The sequence below is a fragment of the Lynx canadensis genome, chromosome D1, assembly GCF_007474595.2.
Source record: "Lynx canadensis isolate LIC74 chromosome D1, mLynCan4.pri.v2, whole genome shotgun sequence".
Classification (NCBI taxonomy): Eukaryota; Metazoa; Chordata; class Mammalia; order Carnivora; family Felidae; genus Lynx; species Lynx canadensis.
Window position 1 is genome coordinate 39631210 of NC_044312.2, and position 23565 is coordinate 39654774.

At 41.8% G+C, this 23565-nt stretch overlaps 1 protein-coding gene across 1 annotated transcript in view; it reads right to left on the reverse strand.

Annotated features, from left to right (window-relative positions):
- Positions 1 to 23565, reverse strand: part of HEPHL1 (hephaestin like 1) — an 82264-nt gene that overhangs the window by 50385 nt on the left and 8314 nt on the right. The window contains exons 2-6 of the mRNA XM_030333633.1: positions 16651 to 16895; positions 9396 to 9608; positions 8535 to 8714; positions 5731 to 5985; positions 1998 to 2166 (exon numbers count right to left, since the gene is read on the reverse strand). Coding sequence (XP_030189493.1) covers positions 1998 to 2166; positions 5731 to 5985; positions 8535 to 8714; positions 9396 to 9608; positions 16651 to 16895 — 1062 coding nt within the window. The remainder of the gene's footprint in view (positions 1 to 1997; positions 2167 to 5730; positions 5986 to 8534; positions 8715 to 9395; positions 9609 to 16650; positions 16896 to 23565) is intronic.

Genomic DNA, 23565 nt, shown 5'->3' on the forward strand with positions numbered 1-23565 from the left:
CAGGCTGACTTTGTCCTCTTTCTCTGCCTCATCCCCTTATCTTGTTCACCCTCATTTTGTAGCCTTTTGCTGCTTCCTTCCTTTCTGTGCCCTTTTGGCATCTTTTCCTTTCCTTTCTTCCCACTGCTGCAACCCCAGTACCTGCCCTCGTCGCCTTGTGTTGGCCACATTACACGGAGCTCCGACTGTGCTCTTGGCACCCTCCCTCTTCCATTGGCTCACTCGGAGTTTCCCTTCAACATACACACTACTATAATATTAATCCCCAAGATGGTAATATTCACAGTCATTTACCTGCTCCAGCATCTTCACTCACATGCAAATGCCAATCAAATCAAGTTCAAAAGGATGATAGGCCCTATGCAGTTGAGATCCAGTTTACCCAGTTCTCTTCCTATGGCTCTATGCAAATATTCGCTCCAGTCACTTTGATCTAACTAACCCCTACATCTAAAATATCTCTCTTTCGGGGCGCCTGGGTGGCTCAGCCAGTTAAGCTTCTGACTTCGGCTCAGGTCATGATCTCACAGTTTGTGGGTTCGGGTCCCATGTCAGCCTCTGTGCTGACAGCTCAGAGCCTGCTTTGGATTCTGTGTCTCCCTCTCTCTCTCTGCCCCTCCCTTGCTCTCTCTCTCTCTCTCTCTCTATCAAAAATAAACATTAAAAATAAAATAAAATTTCTCTCTTTACTATTCACTTTCATGAATTCTGTTATTCTTTAGGACCCTGCTTAAGTTCCATTGACTCTGTGAAGGGTTCCCTGGCTATCTTAGTGCTCTCTGAATGCCCAGAGAACTCACTTGTCTGGACAACTCATCTTAATCTTATTTGTAACTTGCAAAGTTACTTCTCTTCTCCTGTGCATGCAGTTTCTCTCCGACCTGAGGGTGGGAACACTGTCTTAGGCACCTCCCTGCAACTCTCCCATAGCTTTTTATGTTGTGCTTTCATATATCACATTAAATATCAGTTAAATATAATTCAATATTTTATATTTTGTAAGGTGCTTCAGAATTCTGGAAGCCTTCTAAGACAGAATTCTTAGTGCTAATTCTCATTCTGTTTATGGAGAAATACTGGTCAAAAGAGAGTTTTGATATCGAACACGTTCATAAATGATTCACACAAATTCTTTAGGCTGGGGTCAGGTGCGTTGGTTTGGTGGAAGAATGAATGAATGAGTGAGTGAAATTTACAATGAAAGAAACCAAGGGTGTCTTATCAATCAGAAAGAAAATTTTAAAAACATTCCCTCGAACATAAAAGAGATCATAGGGTAATAAAAACCATTCTTGTATCATACCATATATTTTAAATGCTTTCACAGACATCATTACACAGAATTCTATAATAACAAGTCACAGGAGTCCACAACCACTTAATGAATTGTTAGATTCAATGTGAAAAATACTACATGCTCTGGGAGCGAAAATGATTACTAATGACTCAGGAGTCAGGGGAGGCTTCACTTAGGAAGTGACATTAGAATTTGAAGAAAAAGTAACATTTTGCTGGATAGGTAGGACAAGCACATTCTGGGTAGAGAAGTCATAACCTATCAGGCTGTCCTTGAACCAAAAAAGATAACTTTCCTTGGCCAGTTCACCTCCAGTGAGAGAGGGTCCTGTCTTCTTCTCTCTTCAAAACTCTCTCTTCCATATGTGCAGAGGCCTTATTCTATTCTCTGTCAGCTTAGTACTTCTTATGGCACTTAGCATTGCAGTTTGCACACAGTAGGTGCTCAAGAAATGCTTCATGAATGAATGAATGAACCTAGTGCTTTGATTTAGCCAGCAAATCATGAAACAATAGATACTCTGCCAATTCTCAGCAATATGTACATTACGAGGCTCAGAACTCCTTACGTGGTGTCATGACGCCATCCATGCCTATGTGCTCATAGGAGAAGGGCTGTGTATATAAATGAGGTCACAGGGAAAAGTCTAACAGGTGCCTCTCTTATGAGAGTCTTAGAAATGCCAGCAAAGAGAGCTTACCTGCCGGAGGCATTTAGGGGAAGACCACTGAATTTGTTATAGCCTTGAGGAGCATAATCCCAAAGAATTTTTTCAGCTGCTATATAGTAGCGCCTCTGTTGACCCGTCATCCTGGGATGAGAAACACCACCTTTGCAGTTACCAACATTGTACTGCCCCAGCATGCCAGCTGCAGAACAGAGGAAAACCACAAGCCGGGGTATAAATGCTCACATAAGAAATCAGACAGGAAAAGACTGATAGCTTTGACTTCATAAACATTTAAAACTGTTGTACAGAAAATAGGACCTTAACAAAGTTAAAAGTAAAGGGTAAATGGTGGGTTGGGAGATATTTTAATGCATAGGATGACAGATCAATATGTAAATATATTTGACAAATGAGAAAGAAAAAAGTAAATATCCTAATGGAAAGTGGGCCAGGGACATCAACATATTATTCACAAAATCTCTGTAAATACTATCTAACTATAAGCACATGAAAAAAAAGTTCAACCTTAATAGTAATCAAGCGTCACTCTTGCTCATTTATGAGATTGGTAAAGATTAGAAAAACTAATAATTCTCAGTGTTGGCAGATGAATGGGGGAGGGGAATCTTCACACACTAAGGGTGAAGAATAAAAGAGAATTTGGCAATGTATGTCCGTCCATAGCTTTAAGAGAGAAATCACTTTTACCCAAGAATTCTAAGTCTAAGAGTTTTCCTAAAGATATGTCAGACAAAGGTGTAATATATCTATAAATTCCTGGTTTTTAGTATAGTTTATAAAAACAAAAAAGGGGGGACTCAAATGTTAAGCATTGGGGTATTGGTTAGGTAAATTGTAATCTCCCTTGAAAGGACACAGGGAGGATATACAATGATGAAGTAGGTCTCTATTGACTGACATGGAAATATATTTCTGTTACATTAATAAGTGGGAAAAGTAAGATAAAAGACAGTGTTAATAGATTAATTTCATTTTATAAATAACAGGCATTTATGTATAAAAGTCTAGAAAATAGGGAGAATATTCCTCAAAATGTGATACCGTTATCCTAAGACAGGATTACTGTTATTAAAAATTGAATGTATTTTCTGGAGCACCTGGGTGGCTCAGTCGGTTGAATGCTTGACTCTTGATTTCAGCTCAGGTCATGATCTCCTGGTTTGTGAGATGGAGCCTTGCCTCGGGCTCTGTGCAGACAGCACGGAGTCTCCTGCTTAGGATTTTCTCTCTCCTCTCTCTCTGGCCCTCCCCCACTATTCTCTCTCTCCCTTTCTCTTTCTCTCTTTCTCCCTCTATCAAAATAAGTAAATAGGGGCGCCTGGGTGGCGCAGTCGGTTAAGCGTCCGACTTCAGCCAGGTCACGATCTCGCGGTCCGTGAGTTCGAGCCCCGCGTCGGGCTCTGGGCTGATGGCTCGGAGCCTGGAGCCTGTTTCCCATTCTGTGTCTCCCTCTCTCTCTGGCCCTCCCCCGTTCATGCTCTGTCTCTCTCTCTGTCCCAAAAATAAATAAACGTTGAAAAAAAAAATTAAAAAAAAAAAAATAAGTAAATAAACTTTTAAAAAATTAAATGTAGGGGCGCCTGGGTGGCTCAGTCGGTTGACCGTCCGAGTTCAGCTCGGGTCATGATCTCACAGTCTGTGAGTTCAAGCCCCGTGTTGGGCTCTGTGCTGACAGCTCGATGCCCGGAGCCTGTTTCAGATTCTGTGTCTCCCTCTCTCTGACCCTCCCCCGTTCATGCTCTGTCTCTCTCTGTCTCAAAAATAAATAAACATTAAAAAAATTTTTTTTAAATAAATAAATAAATAATAAAATAAAAAATTAAATGTATTTTCTAATTTTTTACAATAACTTTTTTTGAGGGTTTGAACAATTTAGAAAATTTCATATTTCAGTAATGTACAAACACCAGCTTATGTCCAAAACCACTGGCCAAGCTTAGTCTCAAATGGCTGCTAATTAGTCTCAAATGGCTGCTGATACCTTGATTTTAAAATTATTTTCTCCCCAGATATAACATTTAAGAATAGGCATCTTGTGGTAAGAACTCTTAATATCTACCTTCTTAGGAAATTTCGAGTACAGTATTGACCATAGTCACCATGCTGTACATTAGGTCTCCAGAACTCATTCATCTTGCATAACTGAAACTTTGTACTCTTTGAGATCTTAAGTATTCCTAACACACACACACACACACACACACACACACACAGCTAACTATGCGTGGTCATGGACGTATTAACTAGCTTGAGTATGGTGATCAGTTCACAATGTATGCATATATCAAAACATCAAGTTGCACATCTTAAATATATACCATTCCTATGTGTCAACTATACCTCAATGAAACTGAGAGAATATAAGAAGAGCAATCTTGTCTTCATAATCTGTGTCTTCCCAGAACAGTATCTGGCACACACTAACTGATTAATTCTGTATTTGTTGAATTGAATTGAATTGGAATAATCCAGCTGACTAATGCTAAGATTAGCTGCTTGAGGCTGACAGCAGCAAGATAAGGTGGACGGGAACAAGAATATGTCATCAAAGCCTGCCCTGGAGAGTCTCATCCCTGTACCTGCTGGTGACTGTGTATAGTTCGTCAATAATTACACATTATTTCTTCTGTGTCTCTTCCATTGACACTTTTTTTTTTTCTGTTCTGTTTTCACTATCTTAGGCCAGACCTTTTCTATGTCGTAACTCTATTGTTACCATGCTTGTTAACTAACATCCAGGGGCCAGAATCTCTCCACCAAATCCTTTCTGTGCACAGGTACCATATTTATCTTCCTAAATTGCTGCACTGATTATGTCACTGACGTGCCAAAGATCTGGAAGCACTCACTGTGGCCTTCCAGACACAGCCCTGCTTCCTTCAGTTTGCCATTCAAAGCTCCTCCCACTGGGCTCTGCCTCTGTGGGCTTCTCTCCTATCACTCCTCTGGCATAAGCCTGTGGTCCGGCTGAATAGAGACCGACTCTGTGTGGTCCCAAGGGACCAAGACTAAGTCATTATCCAGGCATTAAAGTCAAAAAAACATTCTATCATGTACCTATGCTAGGATTTAGCAAGTATCATTGGATCTTGTCTCAGTATAAGGAAGAACATTCTAACAGAGTGGCCCAGAGGTGAAATGGGCTGCTACAATTACTTGAAAGAGAAGTCCCAAAAGAAATTCAAGAATTGGATGGTGGATGGGTCCAGATTATCTATACACTTCTTTCCGATGGTAAAATGTTATCATTTTATGTAGAGTTGCTCATATAGAACATGTATTTTCCTGGTTCGTGTTGCTTCCTCTACTTGGAAAGCCTTCCTCCCCTTTTTCATCTGTTCAATTCCTGCCCATATTTCAAGACTCAGACTAGAAGCCAACTCCTCAGGAAGTCTCTCTGATTGTTCCAGAAAATTGACTGTTGTGCACAAAGAACCTTTATTTTTCTCCCTCAAAAATTTTTTCATTTTGTAAATGTCTAAGTCTAGCTACTAGACTGTAGGCTCCTTGAAAGTCTTACCATTTCTTGCATTCACCTCCCACCTGTCTCACAGAGAGGTGATCACTAAATACCTGGTGACAGGATGGCAAATAAATGAGCACGTGCATTCCTATGTATTCAATATTGAATTAAATGTAATACAAGAATCTGTCTAGCAGCAGGCACTGAGTGAACACCATTGACTGTGTGGTGCAGTTGTACAACTCTCAGCATCTACACGCTGGTCCTTGTCCTTTTTACCTTGCAGGTGGTCACTAACTTGGCAGGTTATCATCCACTTCCCAGGATTCTCGACTATCATTTCCGTTGTCAGGAAAGTGGCTGGGAACAGGTTGACGACATCAGTCCGATGCCCTCTGCTGACGAAGGTGTTACCATAAAAATAGATGGAATGGATGTCGATCTCATTCCCCATCCCGAATAGGTGCCAGGACACCGATTCACCAACACACATATCAGGCTCCGGGAAGTTTCCAAAGAGGTATCCATTGAGGGCTGAAACACAGAAGCACACTGGTGGGAGAGACTCCCCTGTAGAGGCGAGCAGGGCCAGAAACAATGGTAACACATACGCCGGCACAGCTGAAGAGTTAGCACTGGTCATCGGTTGCAAGGTTTTTGTGCAGAAAAGCACGGCTCCTTTCACATAGTCCCAGAAAGGAATGAAAGGTATTAGGTTTTTCAAGAGAAAAGCACTCAGCAAAAGTGGAGATGAGCACACGTGGAAACAGCCTTGGAGCTGCTATGTGAACACAGCACCCAGGTCAGGAGTAAACGGAGCGCTGCTCAGACTTTCAGGATGGCTCCGCCATCTCCTGCCGAGATCCTTCCTTTTCATACCTGACTTCCCTACAGGGCTCTGTTTCCTGAAACTCTGCCTTACTCATTTCACAGCTGTCAGGACCTGGCAGAAAAGCTGGCACCTAGTAGCTACTTAACTTGAGTAACCAAAGCTTGCAACAAGAAGGAAAAGAAAAGGAGCTGACTAGAAGGGACCTATAAGACATGTTACTTTAAAGTTTTGTTACTTTAAAATGAGGGAGAAACGCCAGTGTTTTTACTAGGTCTTGCTGGGGCAGAATCTTACTGGTTGAGCTGACACTGGAAGTCCAAGATCCACTCTTTCAAATCACCTGAATGGCAGCAAGGACTTGACCAAGAGCGGAAGAAAACTTGATTCAGGGTTTTAAAGAGTCATAACATCACTTCTTCTTCTTCTTCTTTTTTTTTTTTAGGAATTTTTTATTTTTTAAGGGTTTATTCATTTATTCTGAGAGAAAGAGAGTGAGGGAGAGAGAGAGAGAGCAAGCAGGGGAGGGGCAGAGAGAGAGAACCCCATGAACTGTGAGATCATGACCTGAGTCACAATCAAGAGTCAGACGCTTAACCGACTGAGCCACCCAGGCGTCCCTCACAACATCACTTCCTAAATTCAAACTGAGTTAAGAAGCAGCTGTTACTAAGATAATGGTGATTAAGGCAGCACAATTGATTCTGAATAATTTTAGTAAATTTAAATAAATGTTTCAATAAATCTTATATTGGTTAAGCATTTTTTTTGTTGTTTTTAAAATTTTTCTGTTTTCTATCATTGGGTCTCCTTTACCAGCTCAAAGAAGGATTGCTTGTTTACAAACACCTACTTCTGCACACAGGATGGATTTTATTTTAAATATAGTCTGTATTTGCTTATGTGGTTCATTCTCTTTTGTTGGACATTTTCATTTGAAAGAGTAAGAATTATGTGGACAGCTGAGTCGTAAACCATCATGGTAAGTAGCTTTCAGCAAGATTTGAGATCATCGCTACCATTTTGTAAGGAATAGGGGTACAAGTTGACTGGACACAGCAATGATTTGAATTTAAGTCTTTGTTAATTCCATCCTTCGTTTCTTTCGCTGCCTCCCTTCCTTCTCTCCATTACTTCTTCCTTCCTAAAATATTTGCCCAACATCCACATCACGCAAGCAAGGTGGCTGAAATACCACTAGGAAGAAAAGAGAGGGTGTGTGATGCAGTGGAAACAGTCAGAACAGGGACACTCACACTTCTGCACACTTTGGAATCAAACACAACCAAACTAAAATTTATTTGCTATGGGACTTCTCTCTCAGGTTCTGTCAGGCAACTCTGGCACTAATCACCACTTTGACCTCAGGCAAGTCATTGATGGTCCCTTGACCTCAGTTTCTTCATCTGTAAAATGGGGGAGGTCAGATGGTCTTCAGCTCCTTCCCTCTCTCCTATGATTTTATGACTACATTGATGCTGCCTTGGTTAGGATGACTCTGAGAGACAGACAAGCAAATATGGATGAAATTTATCAATGAATGACATGGAGAGTTTGTTTACATTGAAGATGTTCTTTCCGTTCACTAGAACTCTGGGAAAACAGTGGAATGAGACTACTTAATAATCCCCAAGTCCTAAAATTCTGTATTAAGCCACTGCTTTGCAAAACAGAAATGGGTACGTGTTCTGTCTCAATGGACAGGGTAACTATAGAAATTCATTATTTTCAACAAATACAGGGTCTGGCACATCGTGAATGCTCAATAGATGTTGACTGAAAGGATGTCTGGGAAACATAACAGATTCAGCAGTGTGTATTTAAACACAGCATATAGCATAGTTCTTGAACTTGGCAGCCACTCAGAAAATGGTTACTGGATAAATGCAAAAGGTTGCAAACCACAGGATTGTTATATGATGATGATTCATTCTCCTTTCTCCCATCAGTATAAACCCATCCATCCTCTCTAGGCTCACCTCCTGATTCTTTCCTAATTAGAACATTAATCCTTCCATTTTCTATATCATAGCTTTGTCATACCCAATTTAGCTTATAACTATCGCTTTCTCCCTTCTCAGATTGTTTTAGGATCTGACATGTATTGTGTTTCATATCACTTTCTAATCACTCTTATCCCTGAGCTATAAATCCTAGAAAACCAGGTTAGACACTTCTGTGTTTTTGCATCCCTCATAGTATCAGATACACAAAAGGCATTTGGTACATATGTGACAACACGGGAAATACTCACCATGCATTTTGTTACTTCTTTGGAAAACAGCATCTTTTTTGTCAACTGAATCGGGGTCAGTGCAGAAATGTCTGATATTTTCATCAAGGTACCAGCTTTGGTTCTCATCCACCAGAGTAAACATTATAATGAACTCTCGGTCCACGTCTGTCCTTGTTCCTGAATATTTATTCAGGATACCTATCGGGGACATTTAAAAGAGTAGAGAAAAAAGTTCAAAGTGGATTAGATCAAGTTGAGTTTTGTTTCTTGCCAATGGTACCAGGGAAGTGTAAAGGTTCATCAAGATTTACATGTACAGGAGTAACCACAACATGAAAGCAGCAAAGGATTTTAATAGAAATGACAGAGCTGAAGAGAAAAGTCATAAAACAGAAGTCTTCACAACCAGAGACTTGAAAATCTTGCTCCTAAAGGGAGTCAGCTTTACTGACAGCAATAGGGAACAAAATCACAAAATGATCAAGCAGTTGAAATAACAAAACAAAAGCCCCCATGGTCACTGGGCTACATTTTTCACTTGCCTATGTGTGGGGTCAGGGTGGCCTGAATGGCTCTCAATAGGGAATGTCCCTGTTGTTTGAAAAAGAAAAGCATGCAAGTTTCAGAATGCTATGATGCTTGAAGTCTGCATTATTGCCCCTGCTGTGGCATCAGATTGACCTTCTATGTTAGAAGAATTTCCCGAATCCTACAGAAAGCTTGGAAGAAAAGGCACATTCCATACGCAGCAAGGCACGTGGGCAAAACAAGACCTGAAATTTAGATACACTTTTCAACACCTCTGGGAATAGGCTTCTGTGTGTGTGTGTGTGTGTGTGTGTGTGTGTGTGTGTGTGTGTTGGAGGGGGCTCTCTTTACCTTCCTTGCACACTAGCAGTGGTCCAATTAACCCAGAGCAGATGTCCTTAGGAGCGTCGATGTGCGAATGGTACACCCAGGTCAGGCAGTTGGCATCCGCTGGAGCAGGGGCATATTCTTCTCTCACTGGCCAGACATAGGTGTAGTTTTTGCCAGGAGGAACCATATCATCATCCTTATTCCTTCCAGATGTTCCATCTGGGTATAGAGCTCCTTCCAAGAAAAGATAAAACGTACTTAAAATACAGAGATCACATGCTATAGTGGACGGGGCCGGAGCTTTGGAATCAAACACATATGAATTAAAATGTATTTCCCGTGGGATTGAGGCAAGTTACTTAAATTCTCAGTGCCTTCGTTTCCTATCAGGAGAACTAGAATGGGGATATCGACCCCATAGGAATGTGAAAACTAGATGACACAATGTATACAAAGCAACAAAACAAAACCAGACGCTCAATAAATGTTCATAAGGACCCCTTCTGATGGTCCTCTTGTACCAATCAGGAAGATTTGAATCCACTCCATTTAACATCACCTCAAGAAGGAAAGGAGAAAGGGCAGAGGAAATAATGAAATTCCTGGGCACTTATTACTGATTCAGCACTTGTTTGGGGTCTCATAAAAGATAGGAAGGAAGAGTAAGACATTCATCTTTCCTCCAGAGAGCCTACGGTTCTGTTTAGCAGACCAGAATAGGAATCGTTATCATATAGGGCAACTGGAGAGTAAAATAGAGTGATGTGTTGAATGAAATTTTGGGCTCGGCTAGGTGGGGGTGGGGGTCTACCACAGAGCAGGTAGGGGCAAATGGGCATGGCGTTCCCTTCCTCTGTTATATAAACTAAGATGTCACAAGATTTTTCAATGAAGGCAAGTCCACTGCTAAAACTAGTTTGATAACCACCTGGATAGCAGGTAGGGGCCCGGAAGGACGGGGAGGAACTGGACGGCACTGAGAAGAAGGCTGGAAGATGAAGGGCCCAGAAGGACATGGGTGTGGACACACTCCAAGTTCATTCTTCATTCTTTCATTTGTTCACCAATTCATTCAACAAACTTGCAATCCTGAACTCGCTGGACTAGGTCAGTTTTCTGAAATGCATTCACATAAAGAGAAGGGCGGAATAGCCAGTGATTAAGTTCACAGCCATTGAAGCTAGACTGCCTGAAAACAAATCTTATCTCTCTCACTTCTTAGCTGTGATTTAGGCAATTTCCTTCTCTTCTATGAATCTTAGCTTCTTATTCGTAAGAGGATGATAATTCTCCTTATGGCATAGAGTTGTTGAGGCTTACGTGACATATGATCTACAAAACATTTATCACAGCCCCTCATACATAGTAAGCATTCAGTAAATAGCAGCTATTATTTATTCATAGCACTTGCCCATGTTTTTAATTATACATGGATAATATTGTGCCTGTAATGTTTGATAGATACTTGTCTCTCATGTTAGACTGTAATTTCCATGCAAACCAAGTTTATTTATGCTCATAATTTTATATGCAAGATGTACCTCAGTGCTTGTTATAGTGGGTGCTCAGTATCAAACATCTGTTGAATGAAATAATGAATGAGTGGCATGAGTATACACCATACACCAAAACCCTGTGAACAAAATGCATGGCTTGGAAGCTTCTGAATTTACTGAGGGTCAGTAGCTGGGGGAGGATGGGAGGGTTGTGGACTTGTCTAGAAACTTCAACTGAGAGCACCCATTTTGCTTTGATTATATGATACAAATCAATATCAGTAGAAATTTTTCCAGAGATTCGTATATTCACAATTTATTTAACGTGCTTTCTTTTTGCTTATTATCACTGGGAGGTGTTGATGGCTATTATTGAAAGGAGGGGCTAGAGTCCCCAAGCAAATCCTTGGTGTCAGCACTCAAGATGAGGAAGATCATTTGGGATGCAAAATAAACCATGAATATAAAGTAAAAAGTGATTTGGGAGGGGGTAGCTTATTAAGTTGTTCTGAAGGTTATCCCCAGGAAGGGATTTTGATTTGGCAAAGGTTTTGAGCAGTGGTAACATTAACAATATAAGAGTATTTTTAAAACATTCATTTGGTTTTATGCACTTGAGACTGTGTGAGTTTTTAGAAATTATTATATACAAGTTTTCACCCATCAGATTTGAGAATATTGAGGACTGGTGAAGTTGTAGGAGTTAACAGGCCAGCTCATAAACAAATGGTGGAAGTGTAAATGTGCAATTTTTTGGAGGACAACTTGCCAGTTCCCATAGGAAGAAAGAAAGAAGGAGAGAAAGAGAGACAGAGAGCAAGAGGAAGAAAGAAGAAAGAAAGAAAGAAAGAAAGAAAGAAAGAGGAAGGAAGGAAGGAAGAAAGAAAAAGGAAGGAAGGAAGGAAGGAAGGAAAGCAGAAAGGAAGGAAAGAAGGAATATGAGTATAACCAGCAATTTACTTTTAGGAATTTACCCCTGACATATCCTTGAAAATGTTTTTGAAAATACACTGGAATAGGGGTGCCTGGGTGGCTCAATTCGTTAAGCATCTGACTTCGGCTCAGGTCATGATCTCTTGGTTTGTGAGCTCAAGCCCTACGTTGGGCTCTGTGCTGACAGCTCAGAGCCTGGAGCCTGCTTTGGATTCTGTGTCTCCCTCTCTGTCTGCCCCTCCCTTGCTCACGCTCTGTCTCTCTCTTAAAAATAAATGAACATTAAAAAACAAATAAAACTCACTGGAATATATTGTACACTGGAACTGGAATATTCATTGGGGAATGTGCAGGTATCAACCCCAAACGGAAAGCAACCTAAGTAATCAATACCAAACTGGTCCATTCACACAATGGAATATTGCACAAGTGCTAAAAGGAGGTCTTTCTATGTGTGATGATATGAGAAACTCTCCAAGATGAAGTGAAAAATGAAAAACAGGAAATACATAGCAGCCTGATAGTATAATCTCTTTTGTACAAATAAACACATAACCACACACACACACACAAATATATATATATATATAGAAAATTTTCTAAGATAAATTTATAAGACATTTTAATTTTTTTAATTAAAAATTTTTTTTTACATTTATTTATTTTTGAGAGACAGAGGGAGACAGAGAGAGACAGAGCACAAGCTGGGGCGGGTTGGGGGGGGGGGCGGGTGGGCAGAGAGAGAATGAGACATGGAATCTAAAGCAGGCTCCAGGCTCTGAGCTGTCAGCACGGAGCCCGATGCCGGCCTCAAACTCACAAACCGTGAGATCATGACCTGAGCCCAAGTCAGACACTTAACCAACTGAGCCACCCAGGTGCCCCGTAAGACATTTTTAAAAGCGATCATTTTTCAGGTAAGAGACAAGTAGGAGGAATTTTTACTTTTCATACTTCTCTGCACTCTTAAAATTTTCTAACCATGTTCACATACTACTTTTTGTTTAATTTTTTATTTTGAACTCATTTTAGTGGATATGTAGGAAATCAGAATGTAAGATATTTTCCCCTTCTTTATTCTTCTCTGAATTAAAAAGATAAAAATAAAATTTGTTTGTAAATAGTCCTGATACTTCACTATATTCGTATGGAGATCAAGAAAGCACTAGTTAATTCTATTATTAAGTGAGATAATGCATGTAAGAGCTCTAGCATAGGCATTGGCATATTAGTAATTGCTTAATCAATGTTAGTCCCACCTACCTACTTCTGAGTTCATCCTCTACCTCTCCCCAGATGAATATCTTGGAAGCAACAAGTGTGTATTTACTCATTTTTACAGCCCCAGTATCCAGCACTGGGTCTAGTTCACAGTAAACACTAAGTTGAACTGAGCAGGGACTTCAAGACTACCAGGCTTGCAGGGCGCCTGGGTGGCTCAATCAGTTAAATGTCTGACTCTTGATTTTGGCTCAGGTTATGATTTCACAGTTCATGAGTTGGAGCTCCACATCAAGTTCCATGATGACAACAAAAAAGTCTGCTTGGGATCCTCTCTTTACCTCTCTCTCTCTGCTCTTCCGTCTTTCTCTCTCTCTCAAAAAAAATAATAAATAAACTTAAAGAAAAAAAAAAAAAAGACTAGCAGGCGTGCAACTATAGCCAAGAGAAAAATTCATTAGAAGAGAGTGAGATAGCTGATCCTCTCCCCCAAAAGTAATCATAAAGTTGAAAGAAATGGAGAAAAATGACCATTTCAGTGCTCTGGAAATCAAATCAAGGTACCCAGCAATGTTTGCACTTGAAAAATTGTTGCACATGTTTATACACATACTCCTGGCTGACTCTAATGCTATGTGCTCGTAAAGAGGAGAAGCAAAGAGCCCAGCAAAAACTAAAATCCAAGGCAGACAAAAACCATCACAACTTTGAATGGGTTTTCTATCCACCCACAATTTCAACGGAAGAGAACTGAAGATTTACTGATGCTTAACCACAACCTCTGTCCAATAACTTTCTGACTTCAAAGCTAAGCAGATGTAGAGGTGACCCTTAGCAACCAGCCTTAAAAATAAATACAAGAAAAAAGAAAGAGCAGAAACCTTGGTGGCCTCACGCTATAGGGAAGACAGATATCACAGATTTAGTCCAGATAAGTTACTCAATAATAAAGCAAACAAACACGAAAAACAACCTTGGATGAGGGAGGGATCCCAATCCAGAGTTGCTTCAATATATTCTCAAAAAATTCCAGTTTTCAACAGCAACAACAAAATAAAAGAAACAAGAAAGTGTGACCCATTCTCAGGGGAAAAAAGCAGCCAATAGAAACTATCTCTAAGTGCCTCTAGATGTTAAATTTAGCAGATAAGGACTTTAAAGCAGCTATTATGAAAATGTTCAAGCAATTAAAAGAAACTATATTTAAATAATTAAATAGAAGTAGGACAAAACGATTCAACAAATGGAAAACGTCCTCAAGGAGATAGAAAATTGAAAAGTACAATAAATGATATAAAACATTTACTAGAGGGGCTCAACAACAGATTCAAGATGGCAAAAGAATCAATGAACTGGAAGATAGATCAACAGAATTATCCTGTCTGAAAAAGAGGAGGAGGGAAAGATTGAAGAAAATAAACAGAACCTCAGAGGCCTGTGGATCAACACCAAGTGTATTAACATATGCATAGTAGTAGTCCACCAAAGGAGAAAAGACAGAAAAGAGGACAGGAAAAAAACGAAACAGAACAAAAATAAAACAAAACAACAAAAAACAAACAAACAAAAACCTGTTCTTAAGAAATAATGGCCTGAAGTTTTTCAAATTTGATGAAAAACATTCATCTACACATCAAAGAAGCATAATGAACCACAAGTAGAATAAATACAAAGAATCCATACACAGACACATTGTTGTCAAATTGTTAGGGAAAAAAAGGCAAAGATGAAACGTTAAAAACAAGAGAAAAATGACTCATCACATACAGGGGAGCATCAACATGATTAACAGTTGACTTCCCATCTGAATATTGGGAGATGAGAAGACAGTGGGAAAACAAACTCAAAGTGTTGGGGTGAGGGGGTGGGAAATGCCAGCTGAGAATACCCTATCCAGAAAACTATCCCTTTAAAAAAAGGAAGGGAAAGTAAAGACGTTCTAGATAAACAAAGACTGAGTTTGTTGCTAGAAGACCTGTCTATCATTTGCTAGAATCTTCAGGACAATATTTAATAATGGTGGTAAGAGCAGACATTCTCCCCTTGTTCACAATCTTATGAAGAAAGCATTCAGTATCCCTTCCATTAACCATGATGTTACCTGTGGGTTTTTCTTAGATAACCTTTAACAGGATGAGGAAGTTCCTATCTGTTTCTAGTTGGAAGTTTTTAATTGATAAGTACTAGATTTTGTTAAATGCCTTTCTGCACCTTTTGAGATGATCATATGGTTTTTGCCCTTTATTCTATTAATATGTTGTATTACACTCATTTATTTTTTAGTATTAAACCAACCTTGCAATCACAGGATAAATTCCATTTGGCCACGGTGTATAATTCTCTTTATATGTTGTTGATGTCAGTTTGCTAAAATTTTTTAAAGAATTTTTGTGTCTACATTCATGAGGAATATTGGTCTGTAGTTTTCTTGTGATGTATGTATCTGGCTTTAGCATCAAGATAATGTTTGCCTCATAGGATGAATTTGGAAGTATTCTTCTGTTTCCTGAAAGATTTTGTAAAGGATTCTCATTATTACTATTATTACAGTATTTGATGGAATTTAGAAATGAAACCATCTGAGCCTGGGTTTTTCTTTGAGGGAAGATTTTTAATTGCTAATTCCATTTCTTTACATCTTGTAGGTCTGTTCAAATTTTTAATTTATTCTTAAGTCAGTTTGGGTAAATTTTGTCTTTCTAGGAAGTTGTCAATTTTATCTAAGTTGTCTAATATTTTGCCATTAGATTGTTTATAATCCTCCTTTACAATCCTTTTAATTTTTGTAAGGTCACAGTGATGTCCTATCTTTCATTCCTGATTTTGGTAATTTGTGCTCTCTTCATCAGGCTAGATAAGGTTTTCTCAATTGTATTAATCTTTTTCAAGGAACCAACTTCTGGCTTAATGTATTTTATATTATTTTTCTGTTTTTTTCTTCCATGAATTTCTGCTCCAATCCTTATTATTCCCTTCTTTCTGCTGGCTTTAGGTTTTGTTTCCTCTTCCTTTTCTAGCTTCTTAAGGTGGAAGCTTGTGTTATTGGTTTGAGACTTTTCTTTTCTCTTGACATAAGTGATAAAATCTCTAAATTTCCTTTTCAATACTTCTTTAGCTGTATACCATAAATTTTGGTAGGGTTTATCTCCATTTTTATTCACTTCAAAATATTTTACAATCCATCTTGTGATTTATTCTTTGACCTATGGGTTATTTAGAAGTATACTGTTTATTTCCAAATATTTGTAAGAATTTGCAAAATTTCTTTTATTGATTGTATCAAATTTAATTCCATCGGAGAATATACTTTGCATTCTATCAGTTCTTTAAAACTTATTTAGATTTCTTTTAAGTCTATCGTCTACCCTGAGGAGTGTGCCATATGCTCTTGTGAAGATGCATTCTTTAGTCAGTGGATGAGATGTTCTATAGATGTCCTTTAGGTCAAGGTGGTTGACAGTGTTGCTGATGTCTTCTATATCAGGGGGAACAGATAGAGATGGGGAGAGAGGAGATGGGAAAAGACAAATGAACACGTGTGATCATTGTCTCTTAGATCCTTTTAACTGAAATGGACAGTTCCCTTATTTATGGAATACAGACAAGACACCAATGATTGGATTTACCTTCTGAATCTTTGTTGTAGAAAACGCCGTGCGGATGCAAAGAGTATGGTCGGGAAGCAAAGTTCTTTAAATGAATGACAATCACATCACCCACTTCAGCCCTCAAGATAGGGCCCAGGAATCCAAGCCAGGGAGGTTTCGGGATCTCCGTGGAATAGGTCTCATCTGTGTAATGTCTATAGACAGCCTTTTTGTAAAGACTACCTATCCTGTTGGGCCCTCTTTCGAGAAATAAGGTTGCAAGTCTAAAAATAAGAAAGAAAATATTTTATAATTAACATTAAAAGAGAAATCCTAATAGCTTATTTTAACAGTTCATAAAGTACTTGAGTGTATGATTTCTTATATGGTGTTGGACACAACCCTCTAAACTCTGTAGAGATGGTGAGATTATCTTTCAGTTACTTTTGAGGAAACTGAGGCTAAGAGAGTAAGTGACAAGCCAAAAGACACAAATAATATTCACAACCAAACTAAACCAAAATGCTCTAAAATCACACTGTCCGTTTGCCCCTTTGGGCTCAACACGTTCCCCTTCACTTTTTCTTTTAACAAACACTAAGTATGTATTGACCATGTTCCCAGCACCTTGCTATGTGCTATGGAGGGATACAAAAGAGTGTATGACCTAATGGAAAAATTAGGTAGCGACATACAGCAGTATGTGATTAAGTACCAATTGAGTTGCTGGAGTCACACCGGGTCTGAGAGTCTCAGTACTGACTAATGGATTTGTTTGCTTCATTAAGGTCGGGGAAAGCACTATAGATCAAAAAGCCAAAGACACAAGATATTTTCAGGGTTCCGTCCTCATTTCCTCAAAGAGATTACCCAGTGTTTGTAACCAGTGACTCAGATACGAAGCTCCCAAGCAGCTCCTACCACAAAGCTGTCCGGCAGTCTCAGGTATGAATGGCAGCTTTGCCCACCCCGCAGGCTCTTCAGGATGATGGGGCCAGATATCAGCGTGTCAAGCAGCCAGGCATCCAGCCCACCATGGCGCAGCAGATAGGGGTGTAGGTAGATGGAGGAGAGGGTGTCTGGGTCAAGCAGGGGACAGGGATCCAGTGGCTCAAGTCAAAGCAGGAGCAGTGTTCTTTGGTACATCCAGCCCAGCTTTCTTCCCCGGCCTCATTTCCTCATTTCCTCATCGCCTACCTCCCCTGACCTCACACTTCTGCCAGGCCTCACGTTCAGCCTCCTCAAAATGCACCGTATCCTTTCCAGCATTCCAAGACTTGCACACATTCTTTCCCCGCGTCTGGATGTTATTCCCTACTCTCGACCTGTCAAGCACCCTTCCAAATCAGTTGCAACTCTTCCTCCTTTCCCCTTCTGGACACGCACAGTGCTCTGTTCATGCACGAATCACACACTTGCCAAAAATGTGTCACGGTAAGATACGTACATCTATGGTTTGTGAGCTAATTGAAGACAAAAATCCATCAAATACCTTTTTTTTATCGTAATGCTTAGTAATTGCCTAAGAAGCGTTGGTGCTTAGTGGCTTTGGAATAAAGAAAAAGAAAAGCCTTGAATTTGCCCCCACATTGGCAGATTAAAACTGGGATAATTTTGCAAACTACATTTGCAGAAAAGGGTATGTGGCCATACTTGACTTTGAGTATTCTCCAGGCCAGGGATGGCAGATAGGTTTTAACTTGTGCACCAAATCTGATTGATTGGTAGTGACTGCTTAGGGGAAAAAGTCAAGGTTGAGTTCAAGCAGGCGGAAGAATGAACCCCTCGGGATGTGTACCGTGGATGTGGGGTTGGAGGCATGCTTGGATGCTCTCTTTGCTCTACACAGACTGCCAGGTAACGGGATACTTTGGGGTCTTCGGGTGTGGCCTTCTCTACAACTGGATGACAGAATTCTGTCACTACTGGCAGAACACACACCGAGTTGTTCTCTCGTAGTAGCAATAGTGAGGGAATGAGCTCCTCATTGTTTGTTTCTCAGGTCCCTTTGCAGCCAAAATACATAATACATTCTATCCAATAATGGCTGGGTCCAGGGCAGAGTTTGTGGACACCAGAAAATATCCAGTGAATAGCTCTGAAATCCAACCTGTGACCTTATGAGATTTGGTTTGCTGACCTGTCCTCAAAAGACTGTTTTCTTTCTCCTAAGGACCTACTGACAAACAGCCATCTTACTTTTTTGGAATGTATAAGCAGACCCTTACAGCACAACAAAATTTAAAACAAAAGCATTTAAACAGAACATAGCATGGTTTTCCAGTCAGATTAAAAGCAATTTCTTGGGGCGTCTGGGTGGCTCAGTCAGTTGAGCATCTGACCCTTGATTTCAGTTCAGATCATGATCTTAGGGTCATGGGATTGAGCCCCATGGGATTGTCTCTCTCTCTCTCTCTCTCTCTCTCTCTCTCTGCCCATCTCCTCCCCCGCCCCCACCCCACTGACTCAAATAAGTAAATAAATAAATAAATAGCATTTTCTTCACAGCGTCATTACTTCCTTGTTCTAACCAGCTAGGACATCCAGTTTACTCCAGATCACAGACCATGGTCACACCTGTCAGCAATAAAGCCCTCCTTTTTCTTTTCTTTATAAAATTTTTCAAAATCTTTATTTACTTTTGAGAGAGAGAGAAAGACAGAGACAGAGACAGAGTGTGAGCAGGGGAAGGACAGAGAATGAGGGAGGCGTAGAATCTGAAGCAGGCTCCAGGCTCTGAGCTGTCAGCATAGAGTCTGGCAAGGGGCTTGAACTCACGAAACATGAGTTCATGACCTGAGCTGAAGTCAGACGATTAACCGACTGAACCACCCAGGCACCCCAATAAAGCCCCTTTTAAAGAGGCTGGTCTTGGCCTTGGAAGAAGGGAACTGCCCAGAGTTCTCAGCCAAGCCAAATTAAGGGGTGGAGCAGCTAGGCCTCAGCTCTAAAGGGCATTGCCACATCACTGTAGAGCTGAAGGCATTGCCAGAGGGATAAAATTAACTGGAAATGACATTGGAAGTGGAGAGAATTGCAACTTCTAGAACTTCTCTGGGTGGTGAGTACTGTATATGGTCAGAAAGAATCAGCTGCATCAGATGGGGTTTGTGAGGTGGAAGGAAGGAGCCCCCCGGGGATGTGTGCACGTAGTAGTGGGTGGTCACCGAAATCCCTTCCGAGAAGGATTGCTCCAGTGACCTGGAGAGTGGGTTCCTTCTTCTGGTGACCAAGGGGATGGTATGAACTGCCACCACCAGGCCACCTTCCTCTCTCCTCGGCACTCAGCCTTGCCTCCAAATAAGAGTTGAGCAAGTATCTGTTGAAGGAGCCCCAATATTATTTATGTTCCCAGAGCACCAGATTACTAGCCTGGCCAGGCACCCACATGTGTCAACCCTGCCCTGCCCTTAGTGTGGAGTCAGTAGGTGGGAAGTCCCTAGGACAGAGGGGAAACCCATGGATTTAGGCTCCCCTTCGAGGAGCCAGGGACCAGGGGACTAGTCTTCCCAGAGACAGCAAAGGCTCTTTGTCCCCAACCTGCCAGGTTCAGCACCTAAATAATGGGACTAACAAGGTAGGAATCCTGACAAAAGGATTGGAGTATTACCACAGTGATTTTGGTAGCAAAAGCCTGGAAAGACCAAAATGTTCTTCAACTGGTGACTGGTTAAATACACTATGGCATATTCAGACCACATGGCCAGACAACAGAATGAGGAGGTTCTACAGGGGGCAATATGGCACAGTCTCCAAGATACTACATGAAAAAAGCAAATTGCAGATCAGCACGTAAAGTATGATCCCATTTCTGTGTTTTTTTTAAACAATATACACATTTACACATATGCACAGAAAACATTTGGAAAGTGGCCACGGAAACCATAAAAGTGTAACTGCTGGGCCACGGGCTGAGGCCACAGGCAGGAGTGGGAAGGAATGAGTTTACTCACCCTCTTCGGTACTTGGGCGTGTTTGACTCTATACCTTTTATTTACTTTCATAATAAAAACAAGCTCACATCGGAGCATCTGGGTGGCTCAGTCGGTTGAGCGTCCGACTTCGGCTCAGGTCATGATCTCACAGTTCGTGGGTTCGAGCCCCACGTCGGGCTCTGTGCTGACAGCTCAGAGCCTGGAGCCTGTTTCAGATTCTGTGTCTCCCTCTCTCTCTGCCCCTCCCCTGTTCGCGCTCTGTCTCTGTCTCAAGAATAAATAAACATAAGAAAAATTAAAAAAAAAAACTTTAATAAAAAAAACAAGCTCACATCTTATTTAGAAGAGAGGGTCCAGGCTGTTAGGCAACTGAGGGGCCAAACTTCTCTTCTCATGTGGCTTCTCCCTCTGAAAACATAGCTGCCACCACAAGGGGTGTTGTTCGAGTGAGTTCTCCTCCACTGGCGGCAGGGGGGTGGGGGGGAATGGCGCCCTGAGCAGGGAGCACAGCGCCTGCAGCCTGAGTTGGAGGGAAGGCAGTCACTGCCCAACCTCTCTGGCTTGACAAGTCCTCGTTCAGGCATCGAGACCGAGAACTTGGGCACAGACCCCGTGTGTAGACACTTGGTCTTCTGTGTATCTACCGAGCCTGTGTGTGTCTGCCCCTAAGCAGGCGTTCAACCCTCTTCTGTTCCGTGAGGCAGAAGCCTATTTCCCTGTGCAGGGGAATACGATAAAAAGTCCGGGCGCCTGACACTGGGGCTTTGGGGATAGGAGCCCTTAGATTTCCCAGCCTCACTTGCAGCTTGAATGGTCATGTGACACAGTTCTAGCCAATGAGATGTACGCATGTGTCATTCTATGAGACTTCTTCTGGACTCCTCTGGCGCAGACCCTCGCAGTTGTTTGCCCTTCCCCTTTCTCATGCCTGAAATGAAGATACGATGACGAGCTTCGGCAGCCATCTTGACAGAATGGGGAAGAAGGTCACGCCCTACAGAAGGGCAAGTGAAAACCCAAAGGCATCTGGGACCCTGAAGATTGCCAACCTCTGGCTTTCTCTTGAGTAAACCAAAAAATACATTTGAGCGTTTTTCGGGCTTCTGTTAACCAGCAGCTGAATACAAGTCCTAACTGAATAGGCTGTTCAGGAGGGGGAGGAGGAGGAGGAGGAGGAGGAGGAGGAGGAGGAGGAGGAAGCAGGGGAGAACGGAGTCATCCTCAGGCTGGCTAATTGGCCCCAGAGTAGGAGAGTTACCTGGCTTTATAGCTGACACTGGACCACCCAGGAAGGCAACGACAGAGGAAGAATTAGATATGGAATCACTGGCGTCCTCTGTAGGCTCAGCCTGTTGGGGAAAAGGCTATAAAAAGGTCGTTCATAGGGAGGGCCCTGTCTCTCCAGCAGGGTCTGCAGGGAAAGAAGGACGTCTGATTCTCCCCGCTTCTCTACTCTTGGCTCCCAGCCTGCGCGGGCACGCATGCGCGCTCTCACACACGCAAATGCGTGCTGAGCAAGAGTTCCTGAGCAGGCGCGAGTTGTCCGGGGGAGCCACCCAAACAAGAGGCAAGCGTATCGGAAGGAGGGCGAATGTTTGTTGACTTCCCACAGTACCTATTACATATGCTGCATATTTTAGCACTGACTTGTATGTATTGACTCGCTTTGCACATTCCTGGACGTGTCAGTCTTCCCACATAGGGAGCCGATAGTCACCCTGAGACAGGATCAGGTTTTCTAAAGCAGTAGTTCCCCGATGTCCAGCCATGTATCAGCTGTCTCAGAATTATCTGGGACGTTTGCCAAAAACTCGGGCCCCCAGGCCCCACTTCAGGGCAACTGAATCACACTTTCTGGCGTGGCATCTTTATTTTTCCTAAGTTCACCGAACGATTCTTACGGCGGAACTTTCCAGTGCTTACCCATTCTGATTCTTCTTTCCTCCCAGCAGAAGGGGAGAGCAAAGAGCCTTTGCGGATAGGTGGGGCCACGCGATTTTGGCAAATGGCTGTGAGTGGAAGTGACATGTGTCATTTCTGGGCCGGGGCATTTAATTGCCATTGCAATACCCCCTCACTTCCTCTGCTGTAGGAAAAGCTTACAGTGAAGATAAGGAAGCCTCGAGATCCATGCAGCCCCGCTTATTACTTGTCCCAGGAGGACAGTTGTCCTGGGGCCATATGGCCCTGTATGAAGCCGAGTGGGTAAGAAATGTGCCTCTGTGGGGTTAAGCCCCTGAGATCCGGGGGCTGTTTGTTGCTATGGCACAACCTGTCCTATTCTAACCCATGCAGTTCTGAATGTGCAGACAAGTTGGGAAATCACGTCTCCGTAGTACCCAGTACAAAACAAAAACCATAGCAGCTATTTGAAACTAGAACATAAGAACTGTTTGAAACCATAGGAACCAGCCAAAGAGGAGAAAATAGGGAGAGATGAAAGTCAGTGAAATCAGTCTTTTTAATGGCTCCGCAGCAAGTTGCTGCTAAGAACGCATTATACATTCGTAACAGTGGGACAGAAGCTCCATCACGCATGAGTCTGGGAAGGTGCAACCCTTGCCCGAGAAACAAAAGAAGGTGACCTCAAGGAAGCCGTCCACAGAAAGCGGCCTCTGACACAGCTGGAGAGCACTAGTTGGAACGTCTGTGCTCGTGGACTTTATATGATTTACAGTGGAGCCGCAGGATGGCCCTACTGTGAGGGACTGAGCAATCACTACCGCTCAGGCTCATCCCTAACCAACATTCTGACGTTTTGACTCAAACTGAGGAGGTATGTATTTTATGCTGTGGAAAAATCCAGTCAGGCTGGAAAATTTCTCATGAGCAACTGCTTGAAAGACAAAATGAGCATATAGAACATTGACATTGCCAAGGCCACAGGTAATACCGTGAAGGGAGACGCCTTCCAGGAGCAGGTGAGATTAACCACTGTGAGAAGGAACCTGACTTCGAGAACCATCTAACCGGTGCAGAGATGGGCTTCCAGGTTAGATTCTGAGGAGTTGGTAGCTCA